The sequence below is a fragment of the Ambystoma mexicanum genome, chromosome 6p (genome assembly GCF_040938575.1).
Source record: "Ambystoma mexicanum isolate Mex_15411 chromosome 6p, UKY_AmexF1_1, whole genome shotgun sequence".
In the NCBI taxonomy this organism is placed as follows: domain Eukaryota; kingdom Metazoa; phylum Chordata; class Amphibia; order Caudata; family Ambystomatidae; genus Ambystoma; species Ambystoma mexicanum.
In genome coordinates this window covers 430,463,441-430,477,206 of record NC_090935.1, presented here as the reverse complement: position 1 = coordinate 430,477,206, position 13,766 = coordinate 430,463,441, and the positions used below count along the sequence as shown (strand labels likewise).

The 13,766-nt window shown below is 48.1% G+C and overlaps 1 protein-coding gene across 1 annotated transcript in view; it reads right to left on the bottom strand.

The window, feature by feature from the left end:
• The window catches only part of MRPS30 (mitochondrial ribosomal protein S30), a 104,166-nt gene that overhangs the window by 40,486 nt on the left and 49,914 nt on the right, over positions 1 to 13,766 (bottom strand). Inside the window, exon 3 of the mRNA XM_069627241.1 lies at positions 7,648 to 7,753. Within this exon, the coding sequence (XP_069483342.1) occupies positions 7,648 to 7,753 (106 nt within the window). The remainder of the gene's footprint in view (positions 1 to 7,647; positions 7,754 to 13,766) is intronic.

The following is a 13,766-nucleotide window of genomic DNA, read 5'->3' as shown; positions in this document are numbered from 1 at the left end:
TAATGGCACTTAAATAATGTCTTTTCTTGTTTTCAGGTGCCGGGCTGCTGCGGTTGAAGAGATCGTAATACGCGCACAAAAGCAGGTAAGAAAAGTAAATGCGGCCGCCTGCACCCGATTCCAACTTAACAATGTTCTTTGTCTTTACAGGTGCCGTTAGGCTGCTGAAGAGAAGGCCGCGAAGAATCCGTGAAAGCACAGATGGATCAGGTAAGCAAGCGCTGCTGCGCACGTGTCGCAACTTGCTAACTTTTTGTTTCTTTTGCTTGCAGGTTCTGCCGGTGTCTGGATTCCTGGATGCTAAGTATAGTTATTGTGTCTTTCTTCCACAGGTTGCTGAGCTGAAGTTGGAGATGTCACTGGAATGCTGGAGCCGACTCAGTGAGCGTCCTGCTGCAGATGCAGAATAACGCGAAGCACGTTTTCCCAATCGGGTGTGGTTTGAATAGTGTTGGAGTGATTGGGTGTCTTCTTCCTCAGCCTCGCCTAGGTAAAAGAGTTCCTGTGTTCCAGAGCTAAGGAGTGGCACCAGCCCCACCCAGGTAAGAAACTAGTCCCAGTTCAGGGAATAGTTCCTCCCAGCAGAAGGCTGGGGACTTCATCCTGCCAGCATTTGCAAAGGGGAGTATACAGCATGGTCTGCTACGGGTAGGTCCACCCAAACACCTTTGCAAGAATTATGAGCCTGGCGCCGGGACTGAGGTTCCTTATGAGCCTGGCGCCAGAGGCGCCAGGACATGGTCCAAAGGGCCCCAATAGGGGTTTGCTGGAGCCGGGGACGAGGGTCGTGAGCCTGCTTCCTGGGATACTGGGCTGGCCTTGTCTTCTCGGGAGCAGTGCTCATGACACCCACTGAAACTAGTAGACCAACCACAACACCCATATCCTGGCTCAGCCAGAGTGAATGAGGGACAGATGGATATCTGGGGACCTCTCACTTACCAATTTGTTCACAAGCTGAAGTTGTAACTTGAAGCTGATCCTTGAAGCCCAGCTGCAGGTAAAGATCGCTGCTGCATTTCCTTCGATGTAATCCAAAAGCTGTTGAGTCTGCCGAGGACCGATCCCAGAGAGGACCTGGCAAGGAGACCTCTCCCCAAGCTAAGAGATCCCATCGTGGAAAAACTGCTGCTGTTCAAAGGTGTGTCAACCACCAGATACCACAACACAGAATGCATATTCACGTCACACATTCTATTCACCCAGGTCCCACCCACAGGAGGTACCCACAACATACATCACCGGGAAGGCTCCAGCTAGTCTGACTGGGACTTCACAACACCACCATATATGGCACTTCCACCCAACAGCCAGTCAGGGGGAAGGGACAGAGTCAGGGCTTGCCAGGACTTTGGAAAAACAAGGTAATGGGCAATAGAAAGCAAGAGGCCACCGGGGCCATCTTGTTTTCCATCAGGAATCAACTGATCCCAATGGCAGGGCCGGGGTATCCCAAAATGGAGGATACTCTGCACACCTGTCGAATTCAGCATGGAGCTGCCACCAGCCCATACCCTGCTCTGTGGGCCACCCACAGGTGCCCAAAAACACACTAGTGGCACAGGGTTGTACCCCTACCCATGGGTGCCATAAGGGTATCCCACAGGTCCGTTCACCAAACCAAAAGAAAGAGCTGCACCGCCAGGAGTCTCACATGAACTCCTGCGTGGAAAACACGACAGAACACACGATGAAAAGCAGTAAAGGACAAGGATACGGAGGCCCTGTCCCTCCGATGCATTTCCAGGATCACAGTGACCCCCCCCCCCCCCACCCTCCCAACTGGGCAACCTGTAAAATAAAGATATAGCACAAGCCCAGTCCATATATTGATCAATAAGTCTTACTTTCTCCTATAATGTTTTTACCCCTTCAATGTACCTGGTGGAGCAGAGTTCTTCGATGAAGCATCAACAGATCCTTCTTGAGTGACCCCTTTCAAGCAGGTCCTCAGCACCACCCTCCTATCGTGAAAAGTCAAGTATGGAGGCTTGCAGGATAGGGCCTGAATCTCTCCCATGTGTCGTGCGGAGGTGATGGCCACAAGGAACGCTGTCTTCCACAACAGGAACTTCAATGGAGCCGAATGCAAAGGCTCGAATAGTGGCCCCATGAGCCTGGTCAGCACCACGTTGAGCTCCCACGCCGGGGCTGGAGCCTTCAACGGCAGGAACGATCGGCACAGTCCCTTCATAAATTCCTTCACCAGTCGATGAGACCACAAGGACGGCCGTCCTGCAGTTCTGGTGTATTGGGAGATCGCTGCCAGATGTAGCTTGATGGAAGCGTGACCTAGTCCAGCTTTGGCCAGCGACAGTAGTTATGGTAGCACTTTAGGTGCCGTAATCCATAGAGGGTTGATCTTCTGTGCACGGCACCAGACAGAGAACCTCTTTCACTTATGCCGGTAGCATAGTTGGACGCCCTGGCCTTTGCAGGAACCTCTCTGCAGTCAGCCGGGATATCGTACCCTCCAAACTCTAGTGCTGCAGGAGCCAGGCATACAAGTTCAGCAACTCCGGGTCGTGATGAAGAATGGCGCCTCCCTCTCTGGAGGGAAGATCTGTGCCGTCGACAGCTTGACTGGTGGTAACGCCGAAAGGTTCAGAAGGCCAGGGAACCAGATCTGTCTCAGCCACGCCGGTGCTACGAGGATCATCCTGCACTGGGACCTCTTGAGCTGGCTGATGAGTCGAAGCAGCAGCGGCGGCGGCGGCAACGGAGGAAACGCATACAGGAACGGCTGGAGGAACCTGCCGGCGAACCTCTGGCACTTGGAGATCGTCGTGAACAGGTCGATCTGGGGTTCACCCCATTGTTGGTAGAGCCGATCCACTTGATCCTGGCGTAGTTCCACTCGTGGCACAAGCGCAGCTCCCTGCTGAGTGAGTCGGCGAAGGTGTTTTTTATTCCTGCCAGATGGAAGGGAACCAGAAACATCCCCTGGGCGACGGCCCAGTGCCACAGATCCGGGGCCTCCTTGGATAGGGCTGGGGGATCTGGTGCCTCCCTGCTTCCAGATGTAGAACATTGTGGTGGTGTTGTCGGTGAAGATCCTCACGACCTTGCCCTTGAGGGATGGGAGGAACGACTTGAGTGCCCAGAACACGGCGCGGAGCTCCAAGATGTTGATGTGGAGAGACCTCTCCTCCGGGAGCCAAAGGCCTCTTGCGTGGAGATCTCCGGTGTGTGCACCCCATCACTCCAGGGAGGTGTCCGCTGTCCCCATCTCCTGGTGTGCCGGGGTCTGGAAGTCCGTGCCCGCGGTGAGGTGTGCACGGGTGCCCCACCACTGGATCGCCCGACGGAAAACCTTGTTGAGCAGGATCTTGTCTTCAAAGCTGCCCGCCGCTTGCATCCAGTGGGCGTCGAGGAACTCCTGTACAGGACGTATCCGTAGCCTGCACAGGCGCACTAGATAGATGCATGAGGACATCATACCAAGGATGGACTTGATGGATCTCACCGTGGCCACGTCCGTGGCTAGCAGGCGCTGCACCTTGCCTAGGATGGCCTTTGTCCTTTCCTCCGATGGAGACGCCAATCGTTCCACTGTATCGAGCTTCGCTCCTAGAAACAGTGCCACCTGCGACAGAACCAAATGGGATTTCGGGTAGATGGAGAAACCCAGCTCCGTGAGTAAGCGGCCGGTCTCCACCGTGTGCTCGACGGCGAGTTCTCTTGTCCTTGCACGGATGAGCTAGTCGTCCAGATAGGGGTAGACATGGATCCCCTGCAGGCCACTGGTGCTAGTCACTTGGTTAACACCCTGGGTGCCGACTTCAATCCGAATGGCAGAGCTCTGAATTGGTAGTGGCATCCTTGGACTACGAATCCAAGGAACTTTCGGTGTCCTTAGGATGGGGACGTGGAAGTAAGCAACCTCCAAGTCCAACGACAATAGGAAGTCGCCCTCCTCCAGCTGTCCCAGCACGTGCTGGAGAGTGACCATCCTGAACCTGTGCCTTGATGTATTTGTTCAATCGACGTAGGTCCAGGATGGGGCGCCAAACGCCCATCTTCTTTCTGACAAGGAGGTATCTTGAGTATACTCCGGAGCCCCGGAGCCTCTTGGGGACGAGCTCGATGGCACCTTTCTTGAGCATCACCTTTACCTCCAACAGCAGTTGAGGGACGTGATTTTCCTTCCTGGCCACAGGAGGAATGCGGGGACACTTCTTTTGTAATTAGAGTGTGCGCCCGTGGGCCAGGGCATCCAGCACCCAACGGTCAGTGGAGATGGACTCCCACACGCTGATAAACTTTGCCAGCCAGCCTCCCACCGGGGTGCTTCGGTGGGGGCTCGATGCTACGGCCGGTTCAATCTTGCTTGGAGGCGGCCTTGCCGCCTCGGCCTCCTTGGCGATGACGCAGAGATCCTCCTTGCTTGCCGCGACCCCTGTAAGCCTCCTGGGACGAGAAGCGGGCCGCCTGGCGGTACATAGAGGAGCCACCGCCTGATCCCTTGAGGTCCCCCGTCTCCCTCCGGCACTCCGAAAAGGGTTGTCGTTGCTGAAGGACTCGGGCCGTCTCTGTGTCGGCATTGATGGCCTGCAGCGACTCATCCACCGTTTCCCAATACAGGTTGTTGCCGTCGAACTGCATGTCCAAAACCCTGGTCTGCACGTCCTGACAGAAGTCTGTCGCCTTGAGCCAGCCACGTCATCGAAGGCAAACACCGTTGCCTAACTGGGGAAAACCGGTGTCGGCAATGTCCGTTGCCACCGTTATGGCATGGTCCGACACCACCTCACCTTCCTGCAGAATCTCCAGGGCCTCCACCCTCTTGTCCTCTGGTAGGAAGTCCAGTAGGGGAGCTATCTCTTACCACAGCTCTCTGTCGTAACGGGCCACAATCGCCAAGGCGTTGGCCTCCTTAATTGTCGTCGCCACCAACGAGATGACCCCATCGCCCCATGGTGTCCATTTTCTTACCCTCGCCGTCAGGTGGGGAAGTAGAGGTTGAGGCTGTCGCCCCCGCCACATTCTTCTTGGCCGCCGCTGAGACGACCGAATCTGGCGTAGGTTGAGCCCTGAGGCACAAAGGGGCGGCGTCGGGGACCCGGTACTTCTTCTCGTACCTATCCCTCTTGGCAGGCGTCGTGGACGGGTTCTTCAGGATCGCAAGTCCCTCGTCCCAGTTATCCTCGAATAACTGGTACAGTCTTTCTCTTGGCCTCTCGCCGTTGATAGAGGAAACCCTCCTTCTGTTACTCGGGGCAGAGCTGGAAGAGCTTGGATGCCCTGGCGATCATGGCGTGAAAGGAGCCAATTTCGTCGGGCGGGAAGCCCGAGGGAGTGGTGATAGAAGGTCTGTCCCGTCACCACCATCGTCATCCGTCCCTGTATCCATCGCTGTGTCATCCCTGGGGTCCGGTGAGGGGGATGAGGGCTCCATGGGTCGTGGGGGCATGAAGGGCGGGGAGGGATGAACTCTCCTCCGCTTGTTCGGAGGGCTTCCCAGGCGGGCCCGGTTCTGGATCGTCTGCCGGGGTTTGTGGTAATCTTGTCCTTATCTCCATGCATAAGGTTTGGATTGGCATCAAAATGGCCGCCGAGTTGTCCTGAGACTCGGGCAATAGCTGCAACGGGAGGGTAAGCTGCTCCTCCACTGGGGCCTCGTCAGCGCCACCGTCGCTTTCTTAGACTACCTCTTCGGGATCCCTCCCGTGGGATCGTACCTTCTCGAACCTCTCGTTGAAGTTCTTCACGGTTGCCACCAGCTACTCCTCAGAAGCTGAATCTGTGTCCGTAATGGCCACCGCCCCCCCCCTCCCCCCTCTTTTTCCACCAGGGTCTTCACGGAGTCTTGTCGATGGGCTGGAAAGAGGATTCCTTCCGCGGTGGCAGGGAAACTCTGGGGCCCGAGGTCACCTCCACTGGTGTAGCCTCCACAGGCTTTGCCAGGGTCGCTGCGACTCCCTCGATAGAGGCCTTAGCCGGGTGAATCAAGGCCTCGCTCCCCTCGGCTGAATCCTTTGAGATCGACTGGGGCCTCTCCAGAAGCTTACCCGGGTTCTCAGATTTCCTCTTCCCTGAACCAGACCGTTGGCTCGTGGTTGATGGTGCCGGGGAAGGCGCGCCCTGCCTCGCAGCGGAAGAGCCCAACCGTTTGGCACTCGCGGTGCTTAGCCTTCTGTTGGGCCCCCGTCACTGGGGCGCCCTCACAGAAGACCGCTCGGACCTTTTCTTCTTCTCACCTGCTGGGCCCTTCTCCAGCCAGCTGGGGAGGCGGGTACGACGATCCCTCATGGTCCGTTCCGATAGGTTCTTGCAGAACGCACAGTCCTTCTCCACGTGCATCTTGTCCACATGAAGGCAGTAGACACATCTCGAATGCTCGTCCTCCTTGAAAACATTCTGTAACCCGCATCCAGGGCAGTTCCTGAACAGCTTGGATCCGGGCGTCGAGCTTCCCTTGTCCTGGGCCATGTCCATGGTAGGCCTCAGATCTTCTGGAGTCCTCCAAGAAGCGTAACTCGACGAAAACTCACCCTTGAGGGCCGTAGAAAATTCCGAAACGGGTCCCCGTTGATCGGAAGTAGAAAAGGTGGAGCTTGAGGCTCGATTTAACCGAAAAATGAGAAAATCTCTTTGAAAAAAAGCGCGAAAACGCAGTAAAAGCTCAAGAGCTATAGTACGAGGACTTCCAACACTTGAACGTGCGGTAAAAATTTGAGGATGGCTGCCAGGGGAGGGGCTTAGGGAGAGGGCAGTCATTGGCTGAGGGCAGTATGACCCAGAGACCAGTGATTGGTTACTACTAAGAAAGACAGTTCAGAAACAAAACTGATTTTCTTTACCAAGGATTCCCAGCCTGACGACGGGGAATATTCATGAGCATGTGAATCCATGCCAGACCCCATGCTGGAGAACTTTAATTGTGCATCCATCTCCAAAGGAAGCATTCTGCAATTGCTTAACATTAAGTATATGAAAGGCGAAACATGTTTGTTGTGGAGAATAATAACGAACAGCACATTACTTTGTAAGAAAGAGGTGAGGATTGGGAGATAACCGATCCACCCCCAACCCCCCCTGTAAAAAGTTTGGTTACATATTCCATGCATTCTGTTGCTCTGGTAAACAAGTTCAAGTTAGTGTCCAATATCAGCCCATATATTGTCTTCCTACGATTGTGTATATTCCAATACATATGTATGTCAACAATTCATAAAGTTTTTATAGATCAGTAGATTAATGACGCAAATAAAACCCTCTGGACGAAGAAAAAAAGTTTAATAAATAATAATCGTAGGGCAAGGCATGCAAAATTAGCACTTCATGTCTGCAATTCTGTTCATTGGAACCACAATTTAGAAATGAATGTAGAAATGCTGCATCTTGCCAAGGCCCTTGCCAAGTGCTGGGAGTCATTTGGCCAATAACCAAAGAAAGCGTAGTTAGCAAGACACAAAGGGTAACCAGTAGTAACTGGGGCCAACTGGTGCTAGAGAACCATAGCTATGTGACATTTAACTCCGGGAGATTGAGAATGTGTTTGAAGAAGCATTAGGACACATGTTGAAGCCATTTAAACCATATGGATCATACACAATGGCCATACGTTTTTAGTTTGCCATATAACATCAAACAATGACAGGGTAGGCCCACTATCGACAACCCTTTCACAATATTAGTACTTACCAATAAATATGTTATTGTCATACTGCCGTTTAAACAGTGGAAGTTTATCTGGTCCAACAGTTATGACTGGAATATCTTCTGTGACTGAATGTTCCAGAGGCACAAACTAAAAAGTGAGAAGTATATAAGTAAGCAAACTATTTGCATTTCAAAGTTCGATTCCCTCTATTTAAAAACATTTGGATTTGAAAGGCATGCTTATCACTGTAGCCAAGGCGCTGATCTGTATACGGTGGCTGAAAGCTATGCTTTCAATATTAATGGTCATACAGCCAAATTGATTTTAAAAGTTTAGCCATGGACAGTCCAGAGGCATGGATTTAGGCTAGGCCCCACCAAAACTCTCAAAGTGGGAATTGGGCTCTGGTATTTGTCTACTTTTCCGCCAGTGTGGGTGTATGGGCCTACTGGTAGCTCGGTAGGCCACTGGTGGCATGCAAGCCTCTTGCAGAGCCCAAGACCCCAGCTCTAGCCTGAGAACCTAATGGGGGTGGGCAAATAATTGGTCTCCTTTTTGGGGCTTTCCTCTCTTCTAGAGTGTGGGCAAGCACGGAAGGGCTTAAAAATGCCCAGCTTTGTCAATGTTTACAGTATGCTGCCGCACCCCCGGCCAACTCCAATATTGGCTTGACTGGTTACCAAAGCAGCCAATCTGGCAATGACCAGCGATAAAAGCAAAACTAATGTGGACAGAGATTACCAACGTTTCTGGCCATTTGACATATTTAAAGCAAGACGCAGGACATACTTGATAACACGTGCAATAAGAATGATCAAACTCATTGTGAATGCATGACATTTATGTTTTCAAATTCACTGCATATCTGTGAAGGATTTCCCTCTATTACAGATGAAACACCTGGACAAATTTGGGTCAGACTTGGTGTGGTGTCTGGCACAATTTCCCAGATTTGCTCGGATTCAATATGTGGAGCTACTACATGGCAATCTGATTAGGAGGTCACTTTCAAGATGGTGGTCTACTAGTGACCAGATGTTTTTCTCAGCCATCATTGTGGACCAAGGACCTGGAGTGCGTTTGACCAGAACAAATCAGAAACCAAAGAAAGCAGCTTGGGCTTCCCCCAACCAAAACAGGCTGATGGTTGACCTTAGTGGAGTGCAAAATTCCTGGTAAAGCTGCAGACCAGCATTGTTAGCAGGCCATCGACCCAAGACAGATTGCAGTCCCTAGGGATCCCCCAGCTATAGGGATAATGAGGAGAGGGGCCAAAAAGGGTTCAGAGTGATACAATATGCTTGCATTAATTAAGACACACCTGATTGGGCAGAGTGGTCCAGGATCTAACTGGGAGCCTGTGGCCCACAAACCCATGCCTGGGGCAAAGTGGATACTGGGTGTGGCAGCAGATCAGGATCAGTGGCAAGGCCACAGGCCAAGAATGGGCGAGGATGACTGGCGGAGCACCATCAAATCTCATGCACATGATGGGTTTCCCCATTCATTGTTAGGCAAGGTAGTTAACTGGCTCCAGCACATTTACCCAATGCCAACATATGCTAGAATACAAAACTATCACAGACAATGAAGTTAAAAGCTATGTGTTGCAGGCGCAAAGTGATTAACAGTTAGAAAAACAATTGTGATTTTGGGTTAATCCAACGACTCCTCACGTAACAAGGGTTAATGTAGTCTGAACCAAAAAGGCTCCTTCTAATGTGGACTACTGTCACATTGTGCGCGGGCATAGAATTCTCCCACTGCCTTCTTGTTAACAATGAAATTAGTTCCCACACACAAATTGTGCCAGTCACAAATCAGTTTATTCCAACATAAGTAAAGTCTGTAAGGCAACACATGTTTTGGCCGGAGGACTTCTTAAAAGCCAGACAGATACTTTTTGCGTCATCACGAAATAGAAAACGTAAACAACATTGTAAAGTATTATGGCACGTACGTTTAGATGTATGAAAGCATAATAGCCATCAAAATTACATTTTGTATGAACCAAGACAGAGATTGAGGGGGTGCACAGTTCCACATTGGATCCAATAGAGGTTCAAATTGACCTTTTCAAATTTACCTGCAAACTTGAATTGAAAAAATGTTTTTCTACTAGAGTGGAACCTACAAAAGAAAGATTGCAGCCTGAAATGCCAAGTCAGCCAACTTTATTGGACATAGAATATACTTTACTACGTTCCATTAATGAGGATGACAGCTTTGAGATGCAGAATTTGCCAAGCGAACTACAAATCAAACATGAATTAGGATGTCCAAGAATTTAAAATCAAATCCAAATTCACAGCTAAGCCAAGACAAATTCATAGACACTAAAGACAATCTACTGCGGAAGTCTTAAATTTGACCGGATGAAAACATTCAAGCAAGGTAACTTGACCTAAATTGAAACCCAAACACTAAAGGCTCTGAAGAATGAGAGAATTGTCAAAGAAGCTGTCAAGGGTGTTATCAGTTATACAAAATTGAGAGGACTATATAGAAACGGCACAGAATCACCTTGAGACCTCAGGATATTATGCAACTTTACCTATTAATCCTACCAAAGAAGTTGTTACAAGACTACATGAATACATACTTAAATGGTACAAGCAGGGTCTGATCACAGACGAAGAGAAAGCTCTGGGTAGTAAAGAACCAACATTACCATGTATTTCTTACCAAAGTTACACAAACCCTTTGACGAAATTCCAGAGGCGAGACCTATTATAAGTGGCATAGGTTGGGCTACAGAACAGATTTCAGAATATATCAATATCAATGAACTATTAGCACCACATGTCCCGCAAATCAAATCTTACTTGAAAGACAAACCAATCTACTCAACATTTTCAAAGAGCATAACTAGAAAGAAGGGCAACTGTTCGTAACTTACAAGCTCTCTAAAACTCCATTCATCACAAGCTTGCAACCAAGAGTATGGAATAGGCTTATAGAGATGGTTCAGCTTCTCATTTTCATCACTGCCAAATGTTAATTGAGATGTTACAACTAACACTTAAACACAACAAATTCACATTCAACAACACTTACCATCAGCAGAAGCAAGGAATTGCCATGGGCACTCTTTATGGCCACGCTTGAAGATGATCTCATACATACCAACAAACAATTCACGAATAAGCGTCCCTTTGCACCAGATATATAGACAATGTTTTTGCAATATGGAATGGAACAGAGGACCTAGATGAATTTACTAGGGTAATCAATCAAAATAACATTCACATGTACAACAGACAATCAGTTTTTTGGATTTTGAAATGTATGTTATGGGGCAACAATAGTTCATACAAATCTATAGGAAACCAACAGAAGTGATTTCCACATTGTATGCCACAAGTTGTCACCACAAACAGGTCATAGGAAATATACACCGGTGGGGGAATTAATCTGTGCTAGAAGAAATTGCTGCACAAACAGTTTCAAAATGGAATGTAAGCTGTTCACAGAACGATTCAATCGAAGAGGCTACGACAAGGAAGATGTACGCAGAGGTTTGAACAACGCTAAAAAATATGGACAGGGAAGACACTAGCAAAACAGATGCAAAACAGCTGCCAGTTAAATTTATAACAAAATATTGTGACAATCATTATAGAATCAAAAAGATTAACAGATATTGGCATCTTTTGTTGCTCAATAAGGATTTATCCAAATATCTTGAGGCTGGACCCAGAATTATTGAAGAGAGCACAGACACTCAATATGCCAAGTCTGTCTCTCTTACGGATACCGGCAACCATAGACAATGCAAACTGGCTCAATCCGAGGATTAAAGGCTTTTACAAAATGTAGCATGTGCACAATGTGTCACTATGCACACAATGACACTATGAAATATGAAGACAAAGGAAACAAATGGGAAATCAAGAGTTGATTAACTAAGTATGCACTTATTTGTATATGCAAGAAACTTTATATTGGCAGTACAATAAGAAACCTAAAAACAAGAATATGGGAACATCCATCAATTGTCATCCAAGATCAAAGACTGCCTCTCGCGGTTGATTGGCAACAAGAACACAAATTACACAAAGACCAGCTAAGATGTATTGAACTAAAGAAGGTTCAAAGAAATGTTAGTGGTGGCAACATGGAATGTATTTTAAGACCAATGGAAGCGAAAATAATTGTCACTTTAGAGCTACAGAAATGGGCCTGAATTTTGATCATGGGATGGGTTCTTTTTTTAGAACCTCACAATTTGAGCAACTTATGCAAACCAGTTTAAAATGCATTATCAGTCAGCATTAGACATAGCAGCAATTTTGTTGTTGGGATAGAACAGCTTTTAATGAATGTGTCTCAATTAGATGCTTTTGAATGGTTCCATTTGGACCAATAGGCTTAACTGTAACTTATTTAATCCAGCAAAATAATTCATTCTTAAACGGAGCACTGTAATTTTGCTGTTTGAGATGGAGCAAACGCTCTTAAAAATGTGGCACAATTAGCCATTACTAAATTGTTATGGTCAGATCAACAGGCATAACCTTCATTTTATGTCTCACTCGGATATTACTGAATGGTTCTGTTCAGACTAACAGAGATACATGGAATTTCGTGTCTAAATGTCAGTTGTAAAAGGGACACAAACTGCTGAAGTTGAAACATACATCTAGTTTTGCAAATATCACAGGCACCGTTATCTGTGAGCAGACTAAACGTTGAGCATCTCTCTATGTATAAAATTACCTTTTGGCAAGAATATATGTGATCACGGAAGCACATAAGTGGTTTCTGTCTAGGAGGAAATGGGAAACACTTTTGCACCAGTGCCTTTGCGCCGGGTGTCATAGTAACAAATAGCCAATCGGAGTAGGATCCAATAGCTGATTCAGGTAGAATGAGACAATTAATGGAGCCTGCACCTTATATAAAAAAGGTAAGCAATGGCGGGTGCATTTTATTTACTTACGTGGAAGCGAGGAGAAACTCCAACCGATCGGTAAGTTTAGGAAGGTGCTAAATTTGTGTGCCAGTTAAATAACGTATTGAAATGCAATAGCTAAATGCAAGCGACTGAGAAAGTCCATGAATGAGGTTTTTGTGAACAAGAATGCCAACGCAGCATCATGCATTTTATCGGTAGGCTTCTTAGCAGGTTTATGCTTTAATTTCCATTTTGTTATTGAGAGAGAAAGTGTTGAACATGCATATAGTCTAACGTTTGTAGAGTGCATTTTGAGTTTTATTCATTTGAATATTAGCCCCCCTCAGCCCAGGGGCATTGTGGCGCTGTTACAGATAAACATAAAACTGGTTACAAGGCAATTTTCATTACAATATAAATTATGCAAATACTGGTATTACAGACACATCGTAGCAGAACGGATGAGGGCAGGTGCAGGTTAAAGAAGGTAATGGTTAATTGAATAGTGTAGTTTTGAGAGATTTGCGAAAGGAGTACAGCGAGGGTTCTGCTCTGAGTGCATTGGGGAGACCATTCCAAAGCTTAGGTGCTATGTGGGAGAAGCCAATGGCGCCGGCTTTGGCTCGTCTTACAGTGGGTACTCGAGAGTTAGCGTGGTGGCTTCTTTTAGGGCGGATGGAGGAATTTTTGGTTATGGTTTCTGATAAGTAGGGGGTGCTGTGTAATCGAGCATTTGTGTGCGAGGGTGAGTATTTTGAAATTGATTCTTTCCTTGAGTGGGAGCCAGTGTGCGAGTATTTTGGCATGTGAACTACGGTCAAATATGGGGATGTGTAGTGCAGCGCGGAGGGCATTATTTTGCACTATTTGGAGCCTGTTAAGTTTTTGGTTGATGTGCCTGCTAGAAGGGCGTTGCGGTAGTCTAGTCTGGCTCCTATAGTAGCTCTGGCTATGGAGAGGCAGTTCGGTGCGGTAAGGTAGGGTTTTATGGCCTAAATTAGTTTGGTGGTCAGTGCAGATGCAGAGGAGATGTCGCTGACTTGTCTAGTCATGGAGAGTGTGGCGTCTAGGTACACTCTTAAGGTCTTCACGGCTGAGGAGACAGGTATGCTGATATTGTCGATGGTCATGTGTGATCATTTGGGGCAGAGTTTGGTTAAAGTTTCACTGGGGGCTATGATGATCTTGGTTTTATCGCTGTTTAAACAGAGACCATTGATAGCCATCCAGGTTTGGATAGTGGTATACATTTTAAGGAGAGCT